The sequence below is a fragment of the Schistocerca nitens genome, chromosome 3 (genome assembly GCF_023898315.1).
Source record: "Schistocerca nitens isolate TAMUIC-IGC-003100 chromosome 3, iqSchNite1.1, whole genome shotgun sequence".
Lineage (NCBI taxonomy): Eukaryota > Metazoa > Arthropoda > Insecta > Orthoptera > Acrididae > Schistocerca > Schistocerca nitens.
Window position 1 is genome coordinate 156,545,595 of NC_064616.1, and position 21,110 is coordinate 156,566,704.

General features: G+C 41.1%; 1 protein-coding gene across 2 annotated transcripts in view; it reads left to right on the plus strand.

Annotated features, from left to right (window-relative positions):
• Positions 1 to 21,110, plus strand: part of LOC126248099 (AP-3 complex subunit mu-1) — a 153,343-nt gene that overhangs the window by 128,107 nt on the left and 4,126 nt on the right. For both annotated transcript variants that reach the window (XM_049948769.1, XM_049948770.1), the window contains 4 exons: positions 2,976 to 3,155; positions 3,811 to 3,969; positions 9,841 to 9,891; positions 16,226 to 16,406. In XM_049948769.1, the coding sequence (XP_049804726.1) occupies positions 2,976 to 3,155; positions 3,811 to 3,969; positions 9,841 to 9,891; positions 16,226 to 16,360 (525 nt within the window). In that variant the 3' untranslated portion in view covers positions 16,361 to 16,406. The remainder of the gene's footprint in view (positions 1 to 2,975; positions 3,156 to 3,810; positions 3,970 to 9,840; positions 9,892 to 16,225; positions 16,407 to 21,110) is intronic.

Here is a 21,110-nt window from a genome sequence, read left to right on the forward strand (position 1 = left end):
ATGGTGGTGGTGATGATGGAGACAAGCACTGAAAGTTTGGGATTTTATCTGACTTTTATCCAAGGAGTACATTGCAAAAGACTTCATAGTCACATTATGACAGATGTTCTCATTCATTATTTTTTCATTAATTCACTGTGTTTATCCAACCATTTGGCACCAGTTGTCAATTTCTTGTCTCAGAACATCTCAAATGTTGTCATAGTTATTCTGAAGATGTTTCACCTTTGTGTATTTTCTGGCCATATGCGCACTTCCTCTACACCTTTGTCAACATTCTGCATCATGTACTAGGGATTGCCGCCGCCCCCGCCCCCCCCCCCCCCCCTCAAAAACCCCATTCCCACCCTCTCCCTCCCTGGCTTCAAGTCAGAGATGTTGAAGATGATGTGACATAGCTGTTGGATTCCTCCCATCTGTTATGACTCTCATAATTAACCAAACTCTTTGGCTAATTTTTGTCATATTTTTCCATACATTTACCTAGTGGCATGTATACTTTCTAAAAAATCTCAAGTTCTTATTTAGACTAAGTATCACTAAAATTTATAGTTCCGTTTATTCTTTCCACTACAATGATTCAAGAAGTAATGTTGGTTTAGCTATATAGCAGGTTAATTAAAGGTTACAGCTAATTACAGTTAGCACTATAGTTTGATACATGAAAAACTTTGTGAGCTAATCAGCTTAGTTACATATAATGTCCCACATAAACACAGAGCTAAGCAGTCCGACTTTCCTATAAAGTACTTTAAATTATCCAAAACTAATTATCTTTTAAAATCATTAAACTCAAAGTTCATAACCCATGCTAATTTCCATCACACATTTTGTCATAACTACTGTTAGATTCTGAATTTTGACTGCATACATTTGTTGCCTTAATTTTTCTGTAAAACTGATGTACAGCATTGATTAATTTACTTGCTAATCAGTTATTTCATGTATTTTACCATATGGCAATCGTGTGTAAATAGGTGGACACACATTGCATGAGGAGAATTCTTTGCATGTATTTGTATAAATTTCTGACCACCATAATTTTCTGTAAGCCAAAATCACATTAATTTTGCTAGTTCTTCCATAACAATAAAATCTAGCCTAGCCGATTTTCAAAGCATAATGTAACATGCAAAATAACATATCATTCTAGTGTCCATCTATAAGTAGTCAGACATCACCAGAAATTGGCAGTTCACAATTTGTAAGTTGACAAGTAAGACTTGTGTTGGGCACACTCACAATGTTAACTCACGCCAGTACTGCGCACATTCAGTATATGAAAATATGCACACTGAAAACCACAAAACTTGAGAACTTTAATGTTTAAATACTTAAGAGTGATTTCTGTAACCTAAATTAAGGAACATTTTAATTGAACTGTGTTGTGATGAGTAAGAGTGTGGAATGTCATTGTTATCGATACAAGTGATGATTAGACACACTGAAGCTCATTATGAACTGGGTTAATTGAACTACCAAAGTTTAGTATTTTCTCTAATAAACTGCTACTGGGTAGTGCTAAGTATGAACTGTGACATTTTAGAGTAAATGTGAACTGTGTTGTTGTGCCACAGCATAATCATTACCTTTGCCACTGTAATCGTAGGGATGATCTAGTCCAGCATGCTAATAAACGTTTGTACTTGACAAGCTGGTCACCATTATTAATAATCCTAGTGAAGAATAAATGTGTGCGTGAGTGCAAACTAAACTGAGGTGCCATATACATCTTTGCTGAAACACCATCCCACACTCAAGTACACTTTCAGGTTTTAGGTGATTAAAAGTGGTGCTACTGAGGAGAGATTACGAGAACCTGGTCAGTGTTTTGTCCATTTGGAAGCATTTGTTCATTCTAGGTGGTCACAAAACAGAATTCTGTGTTTGATGTCTTCAATTTATTCTATTTTGTATTATATTTCTTCTTTATATTTGTCTACTGTGAGATTCTGTTTTTAAAAATTTTGACCTAGTATGTCGTATAAGATAGTCCTGTGTTTTGGTTCTGTTTTGGCTGGTGTTTCTTAGTATGTTGTTAGGTAGTGTCCTTCCTGCAGCTTTGTTCATGGGTGTGCTTGCTTTCTTTCTTTCTTTCATTCTTTGTGCAAAGAAAGACATTTCTTCAAAATCAGTTCACAGATATGGGAATCGATATATAACTGCATATCATTTTCTCCTTGTCAAATAATGTACTCAAATGGTTTTCAACTTGTCCATCTTGTCGTAAATTTCAGTATTATCTCTTGCAGACCTCTAGCTTATGATCTTCTGTGAAAAATGTAAAAGAAATATGTTTTTGAAGTTACTTAAAATGTTGTACTTTATTACGTTGATATGCTAAAATTCTGCAGTAGTTTTGTTATGAAGAGCTATATGTTTTGTGTGAAAATATTGTTCTGAGTGTTACTAGGGAATTCTTGCACAAAAAAGTGAAATAAAATGCACAAAGATTGAAAGAAAATATTGATCTTTCAAAATGTTCATGTTTAGTATCTGTGTGTAGCCATTTTGTGATATTTAGTTGCTGTGTAGCCATTATGCTGCTCCTGACAAAGAATACAAATATTACAGATATTATATATATGGTGTTTTACATCAGTCAGAACCTTTATTTTAACTCAATGGCCAGAAGATACGCGGCTTAAATATTAGAAAAATAAAGTTTTTGTGGCAGCACTCCCAAAATGTAACAGATGTATTATTTATTGCTCTATGAAAACATCCAGATGCGTGTGACAAACATGCCTTATAAAGAGAGATATATTTTATGTGGGAGAGCTATGGAGACTTTCACTGTAGTGACATTTGCAGAAGGTTAGAAATGTTACATCTTTCTTGGAAGAAAGAGCATGTTGTAGTAATGGGGTATGTGGAGCACGTTTCTTGATTTGCTCAAATAGTTATTGACTAATTGACATAGTGGTCCTGATTACAGTGTATGAATTGATTCCATGTTTTTTATTTTATTGCAGGCTGAAAGACTGTTGTCTTTTATCCCTCCTGATGGGAACTTCCGTCTTATGTCTTACCACATTGGATCTCAAAATATAGTAGCAATCCCTATATATGTAAGGCATAGTATTTCCTTTAAAGATGTTGGAGGAGGAAGACTGGATCTAACTGTGGGACCAAAACAGACAATTGGTAGAACTGTGAGTAAGGTTTTGTTTATAAGTAATTAATTTTTTTTATTATTAGTGGCCAAACACTGTGTGTAAAGTTAGCATTTAGAGATGTGTAAGTAGCAGGTCATGTTGTGTAAATCTATGCTGCTTAACATTGTATAACTGAGAGAAGAGACTAGACATGTATCCAAATATTTTATTTGTTTATTTTATTTTAATTTTATTTTTTCAACGTTTTGTTGACAAGGAACCAGCTACTTTGTTAAATTTCTTAAAGTTTTTATTAACAATTCTCTTACCAAATCAGAATTCTGACTTGGTAAGAGGCACGTATGGGTTGTGGCATTCATTCTGCAAACATTTTTAAAGCATGTGTTGCCACTTTGATGTTTATTATTAAGATCAGGCACTGTTAGTGCAGCCTCAGTAGGCCAGGCTTAAAAATGGACATTTAAGATTTGAAACTGGTTGCCTAATATAATACTGTAACTGTGACAGAATCATTAATAACTGCTTTAACAAATGAGATTTCTTTCGGCAAAACCTTTTATTTATCCTCCTCACATTCTTACATTGCCTGAGGGACGGGGGAACTGTTACAATAAGAAAGAGACAACCTAGTTTTCTAAACAGAAATTTAGAGGAAACATTTAATGTACATAGCTGTTCTTCTGTTTTACAGGTCGAGAATGTTGTTATTGAAATTCCAATGCCAAAATCTGTGCTAAACTGTAGTCTTGTTCCTAATCAAGGGAAATATTCCTTTGATCCTGTCAGTAAAGTACTGATGTGGGATATTGGACGTATAGATACATCGAGACTGCCAAATCTCCGAGGCACTGTGAGTTCACTTGCACATTATAATTTGTTAGTTGTATTTAAACACACACACACAAGTGTAAGACATAAAGTAGCTAATTTGCACACAATTTGTGTGTTTAGTTGATTACTGAAAGAGAATGAGCCAATTACTCAGAGGCCTTTTAACACGTCCATTGGCATTGTCCAGGTAAGATTGTTAACTGGAGCACATGACAGTTTTCATTTTTGCTGTGCTGGATTTCTGTTTTGTACATTTGGATACACTTCCAATCTCTCTGACGTAATAAAACTGCAAGTGCCCAACTGTCACAGAACATTTGTGCACTCTTTAGCCTTCTCTCTTTGCCCTTCTCATTCAGCAGTTTATTAGCTTACCAAGAACCCACTTCTGTTGCCCTCCATTGTTCGAAACTCCCATTTAGTCAACATCTCACGTATTCAAACTATATGATGATCATCTAATTCCTTCTTTTTTTATCGATTTATAAGGTTTTGCACTTTCTCATTTTCACACTTGCTTCGCCGGCCGCGGTGGTCTCGCGGTTCTAGGCGCGCAGTCTGGAACCGTGCGACTGCTATGGTCACAGGTTCGAATCCTGCCTCGGGCATGGATGTGTGTGATGTCCTTAGGTTAGTTAGGTTTAAGTAGTTCTAAGTTCTAGGGGACTAATGACCACAGCAGTTGAGTCCCATAGTGCTCAGAGCCATTTCACATTTGCTTCTTAGCAACTAGGAAAGATGTTGCAAAATCTGTCTATCTTTGTTGCAGATGTTAGCTGTACAGCAATGTTTTCAAATCGTAGGTGTTACACAAATTTTCTTGACAGTTTTAGTTTTACTTGTACTACAACTTTTCGTATATAATGTATAAAATCCAAATACTTGGTGTTTAAAAGCTATGAATGAGGGGTAAAACGTGTTTGTCCAGACAAGGAAAGTGTTTCTGACGCAAAGGTATCAGGGTAATAATGTGTAGCAAAACTCTGGCTGAGTGAAATGCTGTGTCATGTTATAAAATAAAATGGAATAGATGTGATCTGTCAGCTAACTCAGCAACCTTCATTTCATTTTACAGTATGACACATCTTTTCAAGCATAAGAATTGTAATAGGTTTAGAAGTGAGTCTTCAGGAAAAGAAACTGGATAATTAATTTTGGTGATATACGAGTGGAAACATCCTCAATGTTATTCTTCTTGATCCAATAATTTACCAACAGCCGTATGATTTGTAGAAGTTTATTTTATTTTATGAACTTCTATGTGCTGCTACCAGTTTCGGCATTACATTGATGCCGTCTTCAGGCCCCACTCGTCATAGTCGTAAAATCGCTGTACACGGAAGGAGCCATATAACTGGATCCGTGACTGCGATGAGTGGGGCCTGAAGATGGCATCAATGTAATGCCGAAACTGGTAGCAGCACATAGAAGTTCATAAAATAAAATAAACTTCTACAAATCATAAGGCTGTTGGTAAATTATTGCATCAAGAAGTTCATGCCAGCTGTCATCCCACAATCCATAATGGATCAACGAAGATTCGACGTTATTCAGTCTGTGTATTGAGCAAACAGTAAAGGAAACAAAAGAAAAATTTGTAGTAGGTATTAAAGTCAAAGGAGAGACCTTTTATATTCAACAGCACATGGGAGATCTTCAAAGTAGATTTTTTCATGATTTTACAAAAAGTGCTTTGCACTTCTGTAGGGTATTGATATAAGGGTATGACTTGAAATCATGTAAGTGTGAAGAAAATGGGAAAGGGCAGTGCAGTCCATGAGGTCACCTTGCCTATCTAGCCAGTACTTTGAATTACTACTATTACAGGAACACTCAATCTTATGAAGGAAAAAGTCTTTCTGCAGTCTCCTATATTACAAGAAAATATAATTTTGAGACACTCGTCAAATTTTCGATTTGACTGTGTGACATTTGTGACAAATTGTACTGAAATCCCAGTGTACATATTGACACGAGTTGTATATTTGAGTATAATGTGAAGACAAAAGTGTTCCTTGATTTTATGTAAAGAACAAATGGTGCCTCATTTTCAGAGAAGGCTAAACTTAATGAAAGAGAGATTGCTGTCAAACAGTAGAAGATGTGAAAAAGTTGATAGTTGACAGACACGCTGGGACAGCTGATCAGCCACAGTTAACCAAGAAACATACATGTGGTACCTTACATTGGACACTTGTGTATGTGACTTATTACGAAAGGCACCCACTGTGTCACCCACACCTCAAATAAGCTCAGTAGTGAAAACAACTGTCCAATTCAAAAAATTGTGTGAGTAGGACAGTTAAAAATTGTGGTGTCAAGATTTCTACTTCATCCTACAAATGAATGTGTAAAAGTTTGGAGTAAATTTAACAGTAGTGACTTCTCGTGAATATTGCCCTGGCTGTTGACAGTGAGTGATAGTGCCGCCATGTACATTTTCCTAGAATGTCTATCCGTGGTACAGTATACCCTGCTTCTACATTCCCAGAATTAACATTTTCACACCATTTATGACTTTACCACTCCCATTAAACTTACTTTGTTCAAAATGGTAATTCACACCCAATTTTGCATTAACATATTTATAATGTTCCTGATTTACGCTTTATGAAAAAATGTTTGTGGCGAAAGAATATGACATAAGTGAGGTAAAATGATGCTGGCCTTCAAGTAATGTTTACGGATGTTATGTGGTTAAGTTTCTTGACAGTAGCACATTCTGTTCGGCAGATCTGAATTGGTAAAAGTCTTAACAGTTACTGTTTTATCTTCTGCTGCTCCCCAGCTCTACTCGGGATGGTGGCTGATGGGACTAACTTAGTGCCTTCGGATAAAGGTATCATGACTAGTCACAACCGTTTCCAAACTGTCCCTACTGCGCACTCGCAGCTTCACGATTGCTGTGATCTTTGTGAAACCTTTACATTAACTCGAATGCAAATGTGCTTATACTTCGCGTGTTTTGTTATTTGCTCACTTGTAGTACTAGGTGACACCATTGCTCTCTTTGCATTGCCCGATTGTTTTTGGTTTAAACAGCAAAATTTTGTATTTTTAATGTTTGGCAAGACATGTTTCAAGAATTTAATCTCACCATCCAGTACAAATGTTTACGTAAGTAGTTTTTGTGATGTTTTACCTTCAAACAATGTGGGTGACAGATTGTGTATGTGGTTTTCTGGCTAATGTAGGACACACAATAATTTTTAACCTCAAAAAGACAACTACAGTGCAATAAATGCAATACACCACATACGGAAACACCACAAAAATTCTTACGTAAATATTTATGCTTGAGAATGAGAATAAATTCTCGAAACACATTATGCTAAGGTTAAAAAAATATGTAACTGGTGCAGTGTTTTATTATTTGAATGATGGATGACAGTTAAAAGTTTTCCAAAAATGATAATATATAGGAAATTAAGTCACATGACTGTATTTCCCAGACAGTTACCAGTTCTGGTTACATTAGCAGCTAAACATATTAAAAAACTCTCAATCTTTTTTCAATAATAAAAAAAGTCCCAGGTAAGTATTTTGATGCCTATTATGTACGTAATTATACATAATAAATTGCAAAAATGAAAGGGGAAATCCTATATGTAACTTCCGCCACTTAAGATGTGATTTCCCATATTTTACATTTTCCCACACCATTTTTGTAAAGTTCCCTGAAAAATGTAAAAGTGGGGCTTCACTGTGTATGTAACCAGTACACAGCTGGTATCCAGAGTTGTGGTCTTCTGGATCGGTTGAGTAAGACTGGTTTTTTTTCCCCCAATTGCAGTACCATCTGCTGAGATGACAGTGCATGTACTCATGACAAAAATGGTGCAGTAGTTCTTTGAGAAACTCAGTACACATGTTCAATGATGTGCACGACACTCCATCCTGCCCAGACAGAATGCTGTATGAATTTGTGAGATTTTGTAGAAACAGGTCCTCAATCACTTGAACATCATGCTTCCAAATCAACATTGCTGCATTGTGTGTAGCATTGTGGGCCGCACCACATAATTCTACTACTATCAGTGTTTCATTATAATATTCTCACATCAGACTGATGCTATACAAAAGGCGAACATAACTAAGAATAATATGTAGATGGCGATAATCAGTTAACTGTGGAGCATAGTGCTACCTTTTAATCTTTCATAAGTAAATAGTACTGTGACAGCTTTGCATTAATAGCAGGCATGCCATCACTGAGTGGCCTTGTGCATACACTGAGGTGGCAAAATTTATGGGATAGTAATATGCGCATCTACAGATAGTGGTATCACCTACACAAGGTATAAAAGGGCAGTGCATTGGTGGAGATATCATTTTTACTCAGGAGTTTCATGTGAAAAGATTTCCGATATGATTGTGGCTGCATGAAGGGAATGAACAGCCTCGAACACGGAATGGCAGTTTGAGTTAGAGGCATGTGACATTTCATTTTATAAATCATTAGGGAAATCAACATTCGAAGATCCACAGTGTCAAGAGTATGCCGAGAATACCAAACTTCAGGCATCTCCTCTCACCACGTACAACACAGTAGCCGATGGGCTTCACTTAATGACCGAGAACAGCAGCATTTGCATAAAGTTATCAGTACTAACAGACAGGCAACACTTTGTGAAGTGAATGTGGAACACACGATAAACATACCCATGAGGACAGTATGACGAAATTTGGCATTAGTGGGCTATGGCAGCAGACGACTAACACGAGTGCTTTTGGTAACAGCTCAACATTCCCTGCAGCACCTCTCCTGGGGTCATGACCATATCGGTTGGCCCCTAGATGACTGGAAAATGTTGGCTTTGTCAGATGCATCCCGATTTTAGTTGGTAAGACCTGATAGCAGGGTTCGAATGTGTCACAGACACCATGAAACCATGGATCCAAGTTGTCAACGAGGCACTGTGCGTGCACTGATGGTGGCTCCAGAATGGTGTAGGCTGTGTTCACATGGAATGGAGTGGGTCATCTGGTCTAACCGAACCAATCATTGGCTCTAAATGATTATGTTTGGCTACTTGGAGACCATTTGTAGCCATTCATGGACTTCATGTTCTCAAACAACTATGGATTTTTGTGGATGATGGTGCACCATGTCACTGGGTCACAATCATTCACGATTGATTTGAAGAACATTATGGACAATTTAAGTGCTCAACATGAATCCCATTGAATGTTTAAGGGACATAATGGAGGGGTTAGTTTGTGCACAAAATCCTGCGCTGGCAACACTTTTGCAATTATGGACAGCTATAGAGGCAGCACGGCTCACTATTTTTGAAGGTGACTTTAAATGACTTGTTGAATCCTTGCCACATCAAGTTTTTGCACTCTGCCAGGCAAAAGGAGGTTTGACATGACTTTTGTCACGTTATTGTAAGTGTGAGATTAGCAAGCCAACAGTTCAGGGTCTGAGACCTGCTAATCTCTAATTTTTATTTCTTTTTGTCACTAATCATTTCTTTCATCTTTGTATTTATTCCATGCAAGTGAAAAATGCCAAGTTACACTGTGCTTGGGATTCCATATTATATTGGTGGAGGACCCTCTTACAACTTGCTTTATAACTCAGTTCATAGTCATGAGGAATGCAAGAGTGTGCTGCTTTCCGTTACAGTGCTTTGCTAGTGAAGCTGACCTTTGCTTTTAAGTTCAGCATTATCTTTCTTTATAATTCAGTTTTGTTATACCGACATGTCATAGTTACATATTTATGTGCACAATATTTGGAAGATGCTTTGAAGCCACTTGATGATGAAGCAGAAGTGTGTGTAATATACTGTTAGAATATTTATAGTTAAATTCCTGATTTATCTGCAATCCTTTTTGTTAACATTTCCATAAATAACAAGCCTATGACCTTTTCAAATTTCAGATCAATTTGCAGTCAGGTGCTCCTGCCGTAGAATCAAATCCCTCAATAAATGTAAGTAATCAGTAGTTTTCCCATAACTGTAGTTCCAGTTTTCTTATAGCTTATTGTGAATGCAGTTCATCATCAGCTGCTTTGTTTTATGTTGTGAGTGTGTAAAAGATAATGAGCAGATTCGTATATCATATAATCTTTCTGCTTGTGTAAAGTAATGATATGCATGTGTGTATTAGGCCTTTCTTACGATTTGAATATATTTTGTTTCTTTAGTTCTTAGCTGCTGCCTTTCTCATTTATTCCCATTTAAGCATTTTTTTCCCCCATTATAAAGCTTTTGCTGTTCACTTCGGCTACTGCTGCTAATATTCCTTAGTGATCAGTCAGTCTTGACTGACAGTTGTAAATTAATAAATTAATTATCTGTGTTCATAGATGAAGTGGCTATTGAAATGGATGATGCAGTTGCAAGGACAATAAATAATCATTTAAATTCAGTTCCTCAAATTTTAATTAACTTTGCTGACTAAGAAACTTGTTTAAGATGACTACATAGATTTTATACAGATGTATCCATTGTTTTAAACTAAAATGCTAAATATAAATGAAAGTCATATGTATTAGCATTATAGCCTCTTTTTTATGACAGTCTTATCTTTGACCCATGTCCCCTGCACACTAAAGTAGGAGATGATGTGCAAAAGAGTCCACCCATTTGCTCAACTGTAATTTTCAACGCCAACAGCTGCAGCTGTGACAGATGCTGGGTCCAGCCGAGGATTTCCGCTTCAGGGAGGGTTGATGCTACATGCCCCCTAGAGGCCCAGAGTCTCTTCAGTAACAGCGTTGAGTTGAAGTGGGGAGGGGTCTATTGTCAGGCTGTGGTTGCTCAAAGAAACATCATTATTCATCATAAATTTTATTGAAGAACAAACTACCATAACTGTAGCACACTTCACAGTGGCAATGTCCTCCTCCCTCCCCAAGCAGTACAGTTTCTGTTTCTGAACTTGAGCACCATGTGCGTGTAATTGATGTTGTCTCTGGTTGCCACCTTCGTGGGCAAACCAGATAAAAATTTCCACACTTTACTACAAAACTAGCTGAGAAACTTGGCGTTGCCAGGGTATTTATTTATTCTAATCTTCTATTATCTGTCACCTTTTCCCTCCTCCCCCTCTGCCCGTCGCCTCCTCCCCCTCTGCCCATCGCCTCCTCCCCCTCTGCCCGTCGCCTCCTCCCCCTCTGCCCGTCGCCTCCTCCCCCTCTGCCCGTCGCCTCCTCCCCCTCTGCCCGTCGCCTCCTCCCCCTCTGCCCGTCGCCTCCTCCCCCTCTGCCCGTCGCCTCCTCCCCCTCTGCCCGTCGCCTCCTCCCCCTCTGCCCGTCGCCTCCTCCCCCTCTGCCTGGTCGCCTCCTCCCCTCTGCCCGGTCGCCTCCTCCCCCTCTGCCCGTCGCCTCCTCCACTGTCTATGTGCATATCCCCCCCCATGGGCCTCGCGGTTCTTTCTTGAGTTTGTGCTTGGAGCACACAGGGCTCTGAGCTATTGCAGCCTGTCTTCTTTCCACCTCCCTTCTCCCCCTCATACCTTCCTTTCCCCCCTCCACCTTCCCCTTCCACCTCCTACCTCCCTTTCCTGCCTCCACCTCACCCCTCTCCCTCCCCCTTCCCCTCCCCCTCCCCCTCTCTCCCCTCTCCCCTCTCCCCTCTCCCCTCTCCCCTCTCCCCTCTCCCCTCTCCCCTCTCCCCTCTCCCCTCTCCCCTCTCCCCTCTCCCCTCTCCCCTCTCCCCTCTCCTCTCTCCTCTCTCCTCTACAGTTACCATGCCCTCCACCTCCCCCACAGTTTCCACACCCTCCCCCCCCCCTCCCCCGTGGCACCCACCAGTGATGGGGCTCCGCTCTTGGCGTCTCTCAGGCCAGAAGCCTGCTACCACAACTCGGCCACAAGACGCACAGTCTGTGTGTCCCAAGGTTACTCCTTCTCTTTCAGTCTAGGATCTTGCAGAAGCCTGCTCTCCTTCCGTACCCTGCCCTCCTCATCGTCCGAAACAAGAAGAAGAAGAAGAAGAAGAAGAAGAAGAAGAAACATAAGTGCCAGGACCTCCCCCAGTGTCCTCATAGATGACATCTCCCCCCATCTGACATTTATTTATGGATGTCACGCCATCCTCGTCGGTGACGACCAGTAACTGAGTAACAGACCTCCCCTCAGCTTCTTTATGTCTAACCTGGACTCCACCACATGCTCATCCAGGGGAATTACAATGGATATTGTTGTCACGTACTGGAAATACAACACTGTGTTTCCTCTTAATCTGTCTTGCTCTTCAAGAAATGCACTTCCATGATGACCACTCTCCAACATTTTGTTGTTATCAAGTATTCTGTTGGAACCCCTGGAAGCAATAGCGGTATGCATGCAAACGACCCTAACAATCACCATTTGCAGTGTCTACCTCCCTCTAGGTAGGACATTATCTTACGGTTGACTCCCAGTTTTAACACTCAAGTTCCCGCCCCTGTATCTCCTTCTTGGAGACTCCAATGCACACCACCCCCTGCGGGGGGGGGGAGTGCCACTTTGATGGATAGGAGTCTTCTAATTGGCCAATTTATTACAGACTTTGATTTGTGTCTCTTCTATAATGGTTCCCTTACCCACTTCAGTGCCGCTCACAGCACCTTTTCTGCTGTTGATCTGGCGATTTCTTTGCCTGCTCTCATGACTTCCCTACATTGGTCATCCTTCGATGGTCTTTGTGATAGTGACCACTTTCCGGTGATCCTGTCATTCCCCTGCCGCCACCAGGCAGACAGGCCCCCATGTTGCGCATTCTACAGAGCCAATTGGCTTTCATATACATCGGCTGTGCACTTCAACACCTCTGTCTTGGATTGCATTGATGTGGTCGTGCAGGATTTCTGTGACACTATCCTTCATGCCAATGTCACTGACACTGCTATCCCCCATGTCCACAGGTCCCTCTCATTGTCGACCAGTACTGTGATGGACCAAGGACGTCTTAGTGCTGTCGAAGAACACTGACAGGTGCTGTAATGATATAAACAACACCCTTCACTGATCAACCTTACCACTTTGAAGTCTGTCTATGCTGAGACCAACAACCTTACTAAGCAGAGTATAAAGGAATGTAGGGAGCATTGTGTTTGCTACCTCCAAGCTCCATAGCCTTTTGGGCCACTAGTGAAAATCAGCTGTCCATGGTCTTATCCTACAGTGTGTTCTGTGTACTGATCTGTAAGTCCTTGCAGAACACCTTGCAACACATTTTGCGACAGCGTCAGAGTCTTCTTGTTATCCTGCTACCTTTCCCCAGCAAAAATGATGTGCTGAAGAAATCCCCCTCCGTTTCAACCCCCAACAAGCTGAAACCTATAATGAACCCTTCATTGAATGGGAATTCTTGCAGGCCGCTGGGCCGAATTTCATCCACAACCAGATGATCCACCACTTGGAAGTTAGACAGAGGCAACATCTGCTCAGGGTCTTCAGCCACATTTGGCTCACAGGTGCCTTCCCCTTGCAATGGCGAGACAGCATAGTTGTCCCTGTCATTAAGCCTGGGGAGAATCTAATGTCTCTTGACAGCTACTGACCGATTAGCCTGACCGACATACTTCGTAAACTGCTCTAGAGGCTGATTAGCTTCCGGTTGTGTTGGATACTCAAATCTCAGGGCCTTTTGTCCCCGTATCAGTGTGGTTTCCAGGAAGAATGGTCTGCAACTGACTATTTACTCGGATTGAAAACAGCAATCAGATGAGCTTTTACTAACCGCTGACACCTTGTCGCGGTCTTCTTTGACCTACATAAGACATACAACATGGCTTGGCGCTGTCACATTTTAGTTACTGTCCATGACTTGGGCTTTCGCAGCCCCATTACCATTTTTGTCTGCGAGTTTTTATCCCACTGGCTCTTTCGGGTTTGAGTTAGCATCTCACTCAGCACCCCTTGGACCCAGGAGAAAAATACAATAATATTCTTTTTCTGGTCAGTGTGGTGAAATTTTGTAATTGTGATTTTGTTTTCATATGAGAGGACTGTCAGTTGGTTTGAAAAAAAGTTAGTATATTCTTTCAAGTTAGATTCGAACCAGCAATCTATGGACGTCCTCGTTTATAATTTGACAGTCCACCACTCTAACAATTGAGCTACCAAATAATTTAGGTAAAGATGGGTAAAATGACAATTTTCACTAAGAATTTTATTCCATTTGAATGACGCTATCCTTTCTTGTAACAGTGGGAAAGCATATCTTGGAGGTAAATTAATGTTAACTTCACAGTGCAAAACTTTATTTAATGAAGCTAGGAACTCATATGTCGACATGGTGGCAATTTGCTGGTACATTGTGACTACATTTTATGCATCTTCTCATTCTTTGGAACACTCAAAAACAAATTTTTAGTAGTTTTTATAGATGTATTTGTACAGTACGGTACTAAACACCATTCATAACCCATTTTCCAAAAAGTAAATTCCAAAACAAGATGGCACTGTGATTTAACATTACGACAGTAGGAGCAGCGAGCTAGCCATTGGCGTTGCAGGCGTATTGACTCAAATGGAGCGTTTTTATGGGCTATCAAATTATATGAATTTCATTTCTGTTTTTATAAAAGAATATTGAAATTCACAAGGGAAATACAATTAGGAACATAAATTGACATAATTTTTCATTTAAGAGAGTTTCCAGAAAATAGTTATGGGGCACGGGTTTCTGAGTAAGTACGGCATGGAAACCAGTACTTAGCTCAATCAAAGAAAATCATAACATCCGTACATGAGATGCGATCCAGACAGTGACCAGCAGATAACTAAGGCTCTCCACCACACCGCCACAGCTGCACTTCCCCCCCGTCACTGAGCACATCGTGAAACTTGTGAAGCCAGAATTCTGGACCTACAGGTATATATACTGGTAGTGCACTGCAGACCCCCTCATTCCATCAGTACCACATGATGATGGCAGAATGGTTGTTCACTGCAATATCGTGGAACTCCAACGATTGCCTCCAGCAGTACACCCGAGAACCTTGGAAGCATCATATATGCCGGGAAAGCCTCATATCATGTATAAACTGATATGGTTTAGTTTTCTAAACGTGAGCACTGTGTATTAATTAAAAGCTCATATCACTTCCCAATCCTGGCTACACCTCCAAGGGGGTGTACAAAGACAGGGTGACTGCAGCATTGGCAGGCCACTTGCTACACATCCAAGCCACAGGCTTGTCATGACTTATGTGGTTGAAAATGCTTCTTCAGAAAAACATGTACACATGGAGCTGTTACAAATACTTGTCAATTTTAGTCAAAGGGATCTCAGTCTGGTGGCAACCACCTACATGGGAGGGTATACGCCGGTTGTCGGGGCAACACGGTTCTGCAAACAGCCGCCATGTAACTTGACCTCTACCAATGGTGAGCCTACTGCTGGCTGGTAAGTCCACTGTTGTGGCCTTAGTGCCTTGCTACCAGTAGGTCACCTCCAGGCTCACTTCAGCCGCAGCCAGCCTTCTGCCCTGGGGCAGCCATTCAAGGCCAGGGTAGTGCAGCCACCCAACCACCTACACCTTGGTGGGCATACTGATGTGTATGTCTCTGCTTGCAAGATTGGACACCACTGCTGAAGGCTGACTTCCTATACAAGAACAACAGCGGGTTCCCGCACCATCCAGTTGCCCTGCCCTGAACTGCAGAGCTGTGCTCAGATGGCACATGGCCCAACAAATACCCAACACATCAGTGTTACTGTCAAGCCACTGGCGTCACAGCAGGTCATGGGCCGTCTGTCATATCAGCGCCTTCTCAGTCGCTGCCTGCAGCACATGCACAGGGGACATTGCCACCATGCAGTGCTCTACAAATGTTGTAGTTCGTTGTTCAACAAAGTGTGTGACTAATGATTATTTTTCTTTGAGCAACCATTGGTTGTCATCTTAAAACCACCCCCACCTCGGTTCAGCCCAGCTACTGTGGAGTTCATCCATCCCGGGCCTCTGTAGTATGTTACAGCTATTAATTATTTCTCCTCACTCCATTTTCACAATCTTGCCTCTGCATGGAGTGACGTTGCATGTGTCATTCGTGTATTAGTTCCCTTCTTGATACTGTTGGCAGGCAGCTGCACTAACGTTTCTAACACTCACAAATATGACCTTGCTAATTGCACTGCCCATTGACATACAGAAGTACAAACTGGATTGCATGAGCATGAAAAAACATTTTAAGCTGTCAGTGTAAATCACTCATAACTTCTGAATATGTGTGTGTGTGTGTGTGTGTGTGTGTGTGTGTGTTTGTGTGTGTGTCGAAATTAACATGTTTGGTAAAAACATAATTGTGTGTTTTATTATTTTTCTAGGTTCAGTTCACCATAAATCAGCTAGCTGTTTCTGGTCTCAAAGTTAATCGATTGGATATGTATGGTGAAAAGTACAAACCTTTTAAAGGTGTAAAATATATTACTAAAGCTGGACGTTTCCAAATACGAATGTAAAATTTCTGTGACTGTATGACAGTTGACTGGAGTCAGCTGAAGAGTAGTAAGTATAAATTATGATGTATGAACTAAACTCACAAGCAGAGCTAATTGTTTTCTCCAGTACACTATATATTGTTCTGCATACAATACATTGAATATTCTGAATACATGTATTTATACACCACTGTATTGCCTTCTGCTTTTGTAAAAGGTGATCTAGAGTACAAACAACGGAGTTCATTACCAGTAAGAGAGATATACAGGGTGTCCCTGGAAGAATGGTCAGTATTTGGGGATCTGATAGGAGTGATCATATGAATCAAAAAAGTTGAATAAACATAGGCTCCAAAATCCATACCTCAAGAGATATGAGCACTTGGTCATCTTTGTTTCTTGAAACTCATCTCTTCTACTGAACATGGTCTAATTAGCTCTTAAGGTATGCATTTTAAAGCCCATATTTACTGCACAATTTTTTCTTGTTTTGGTCTGTACTACGAGGTGCATTCAAGTTCTAAGGCCTCCGATTTTTTTTTCTAATTAACTGCTCACCTGAAATCGATGAAACTGGCGGTACTTCTCGACGTAATCGCCCTGCAGACGTACACATTTTTCACAACGCTGACGCCATGATTCCATGGCAGCAGCGAAGGCTTCTTTAGGAGTCTGTTTTGACCACTGGAAAATCGCTGAGGCAATAGCAGCACGGCTGGTGAATGTGCGGCCACGGAGTGTGTCTTTCATTGTTGGAAAAAGCCAAAAGTCACTAGGAGCTAGGTCAGGTGAGTAGGGAGCATGAGGAATCACTTCAAAGTTGTTATCACGAAGAAACTGTTGCGTAACATTAGCTCGATGTGCGGGTGCGTTGTCTTGGTGAAACAGCACACGCGCAGCCCTTCCCAGACGTTTTTGTTGCAGTGCAGGAAGGAATTTGTTCTTCAAAACATTTTCGTAGGATGCACCTGTTACCGTAGTGCCCTTTGGAACGCAATGGGTAAGGATTACGCCCTCGCTGTCCCAGAACATGGACACCATCATTTTTTCAGCACTGGCGGTTATCCGAAATTTTTTTGGTGGCGGTGAATCTGTGTGCTTCCATTGAACTGACTGGCGCTTTGTTTCTGGATTGAAAAATGACATCCACGTCTCATCCATTGTCACAACCAATGAAAAGAAAGTCCCATTCATGCTGTCGTTGCGCGTCAACATTGCTTGGCAACATGCCACACGGGCAGCCGTGTGGTCGTCCGTCAGCATTCGTGGCACCCACCTGGATGACACTTTTCGCATTTTCAGGTCGTCATGCAGGATTTTGTGCACAGAACCCACAGAAATGCCAACTCTGGAGGCGATCTGTTCAACAGTCATTCAGCGATCCCCCAAAAAAATTCTCTCCACTTTCTCGACCATGTCTTCAGACCGGCCTGTGCGAGCCCGAGGTTGTTTCGGTTTATTGTCACATGATGTTCTGCCTTCATTAAACTGTCGCACCCACTTTCGACACATCCATAACTCCATCACCACATGTCTCCTTCAACTGTCGATGAATTTAAATTGGTTTCACACCACGCAAATTCAGAAAACGAATGATTGCACGCTGTTCAAGTAAGGAAAACGTCGCCATTTTAAGTATTTAAAACAGTTCTCATTCTCGCCGCTGGCGGTAAAATTCCATCTGCTGTATGGTGCTGCCATCTCTGGGACGTATTGACAATGAACACGACCTCATTTTAAAACAATGCGCATGTTTCTATCTCTTTTCAGTCTGGAGAAAAAAAATCGGAGGCCTTAGAATTTGAATGCACCTCGTACAACCTCCCAAAATATGAAGCAATGTACTTGCAGTAAAAGAGAACTGTTTCACAGCATGTAGTAGTGCTCATAGCTCTTATAGTATGCATTCGAGAACTCGTTTTTATTTTACATTCTTGCTTCATATGACCATTCCTGTCAGATCCCTGAATATTTACCATTCCTCCTGGGACACCATGCATATACAACATTCTACTAAGGACACTGCAAGCTATCTGAAGTCTGCGTTTCCAAGCAAAGTTCAGTCCAAGCCATATCAAATTCTGTCTGTTACAATTAAAGTCCATCAGAATAACACCCTAGGCAGTATAATAATAGTCGTGTAGTGTACTCCATTATTTGCATTGACATCAGCTTAGGCAGGCCGGCTGCTGTGGCCGAGTGGTTCTAGGCGCTTCAGTCCAGAACCGCACTGCTGCTATGGTCGCAGGTTCGAATCCTGCCTCGTGCGTGGATGTGTGTGATGTCCTTAGGTTAGTTAGGTTTAAGTAGTTCTAAGTCTAGGGGACTGATAATCTCAGATGTTAAGTCCCATAGTGCTTAAAGCCATTTGAGCTTAGGCCAGCTTGTATGCCAGAGTCTGGCATGTTTCTGCCAGGGCGCATGCCTGAGGATTGGTGCCTTCTGATTAGTGGTAATGTTGCTCCAGCTACTCAGTTTCCATGGTAATGTTGGCTGGTACCACTACATATCTCTTCCCCCCCCCCCCCCCCCCAAAGCAGTGTCTGGAGAGGCCACTACTAGGGAAGGCAACAAGTAGGTGTCCACATACATTGCTGCGGAAGGCTGAGGCAGGACAATGCTTGATGAGGGATAAAAGAGTTGCCAGGAGACCAGACAGTCTGCTGGGGTGGAGGAGCAAATGGCTGCTGCGTGGGATGGTGAAGGCAAAATCGGTTTCAATGATGCCGCAGAAATCAGTGGTGGCACGCTGAGATATACTGAATTGATCTGTGGCAGGCAGCTTGTGCATTACGCACCCAGATTAGGTGGTGCCCAAAATGACAAGCCCAAACCAATAAGCCAGCCTGGAAGAGAGAAGTGTCTGCTGCAACTTGGGGCAGTGGACACAGCATATCCGAAAGGGTACAGTGAAAACAACCATGAAGTCAGCCTGCTGACGTTGATCAGTGGCCCTGCCAGTTGCTGCAAAGCCAAAGTTGGAAAGTTGGAAATCCAGTCTGAATTTAGATGGAAACCACAAATTCATGTCAACTGAAAGTGAGGTCTCATTGGGAACTGGGACTGCGTGTCCTCATTTGCATGTAACGTCACTTCTGAGTTGTGGGTAGAATAATGAAAGTTAGACAAGTACAGTGTCCAGTGCTGGAGATGATGGGCAGTCCAGTCTGGTATGGAATGCTTGGGGCCAAATGTAGTGAGCAAAGGACAATGATATGTAATGAGATGAAATCTCTGTCTGTAAAGGAATAACTGAAATTCCGAACTGCGTAAATAATGGGAAGGAGGCTCCCACACTCTGAGAATAGTGTTGCTGAGAAGCAGGTAATATCTTGGAAGCATATGCGCTAGGGCACACAGTTCCATCAGGGTATTTACAGTATAGGGCTGTGCTGATACCACGGGGAGACGTGGCTGTTGCTACCACCAGAAGCAAACTAGTGGTGTACATCTCTAAACATGGTGCTGTCTTAAGGTAGTATTTTAAAGTCTAGAAAGCATGTCAATAACTAGATGACTAGTCCAGATGCATGCCTTGACACCGTAGCTGGTTCAGTGTGTAAGAGAGTTCCGATAGGTTTTCAGTCGATCGATCATAAGAGTTTATCTTTCTGAGAACCACTTGTAAGTCTTCAACATTTATGCGGGCCTGCATCTTACCACATCGTGATCCTTTGTTAGTTTTAGTCCATTTTTTGAGTGTTTAAACACTAAATATGTTGTATTCAAGTCCTCTTCTTATCTATCTCTAGAACAAAAGCTCAAGGTTGTGAAGATGGTCCTGTGAAGTCGTACCCATGACCAAAATATCATCAAGTTATGCAGCACTGTTGATAATGCCCTATAGTAGTTGATCCATAAAATAGTAAAATATAGTAAGAGCTGAGATATTCCATAAGATCCCCATTATAAATGGTTAAATCCATGTGGCTTGTTTAGTACAAAGTAAGTTTGTGATGTTGCATCTGTCTCGGTGAGGTCAATTCAACTAAATACAGTGCAGTGGCCAAATTTTACAGTGTGTTCATCTGTGGTCAGTAGAGGATAAGTTTCCACTTCAGCTTTTGCATCTGTTGATACTTTGAAATTGTCACGGTGTCTCTAGGTGATGTTGGGTTTGTTTACAGTTACCCTGGGAGTGGCCCATTGACTACAAAGACTAGGGGTTACAATGTCTCCGTGAATGAACCTATCTGGCTCTAATTTGAGGGCGTCTTTAAGAACCGAAGACACTGGCAGGGCTTTGAAGAAGTGCAGAGCTGCCGCCACTTTAAGGATATAAGCTTAGAAATCAGTAATTTGGGCATAAATATCATTTGGGTGGCGATTCTTTTGGAAAACCTGGAATTCTCAGGGAATTAACATTTTACCCAGAAAAATATGGGAAATCTCAGGGAATTTCCGAAATTTGATAAAATCTCAGGGAATCCTGCATTTTTAACCTAGCATTAAATTTCATTGAGTTTTATAAATTACAAATTTTAAAATACTTAATATTTCAAAGTGTTTTAATTATATAAATACTGTTGCATATAGATTATCAGTGTTTAAAAACTGTGATTAAACTGCAGATTATAGCTGGTATATAGCTCAGCTGAAAGGAAAGAAAAGTCATTATTGTGATATGCTGCTGCCCAGTCACCATTTATTTATCAGTAGCTTGTCGACACCATCGTCGTCCTCACACCTGGAATTCTTGGGGAATTATTTTTCCCATGCATTCACTGGGAGACGTAAAGGTGATATGGGCCCTTCAGATGGCATGGTGTGC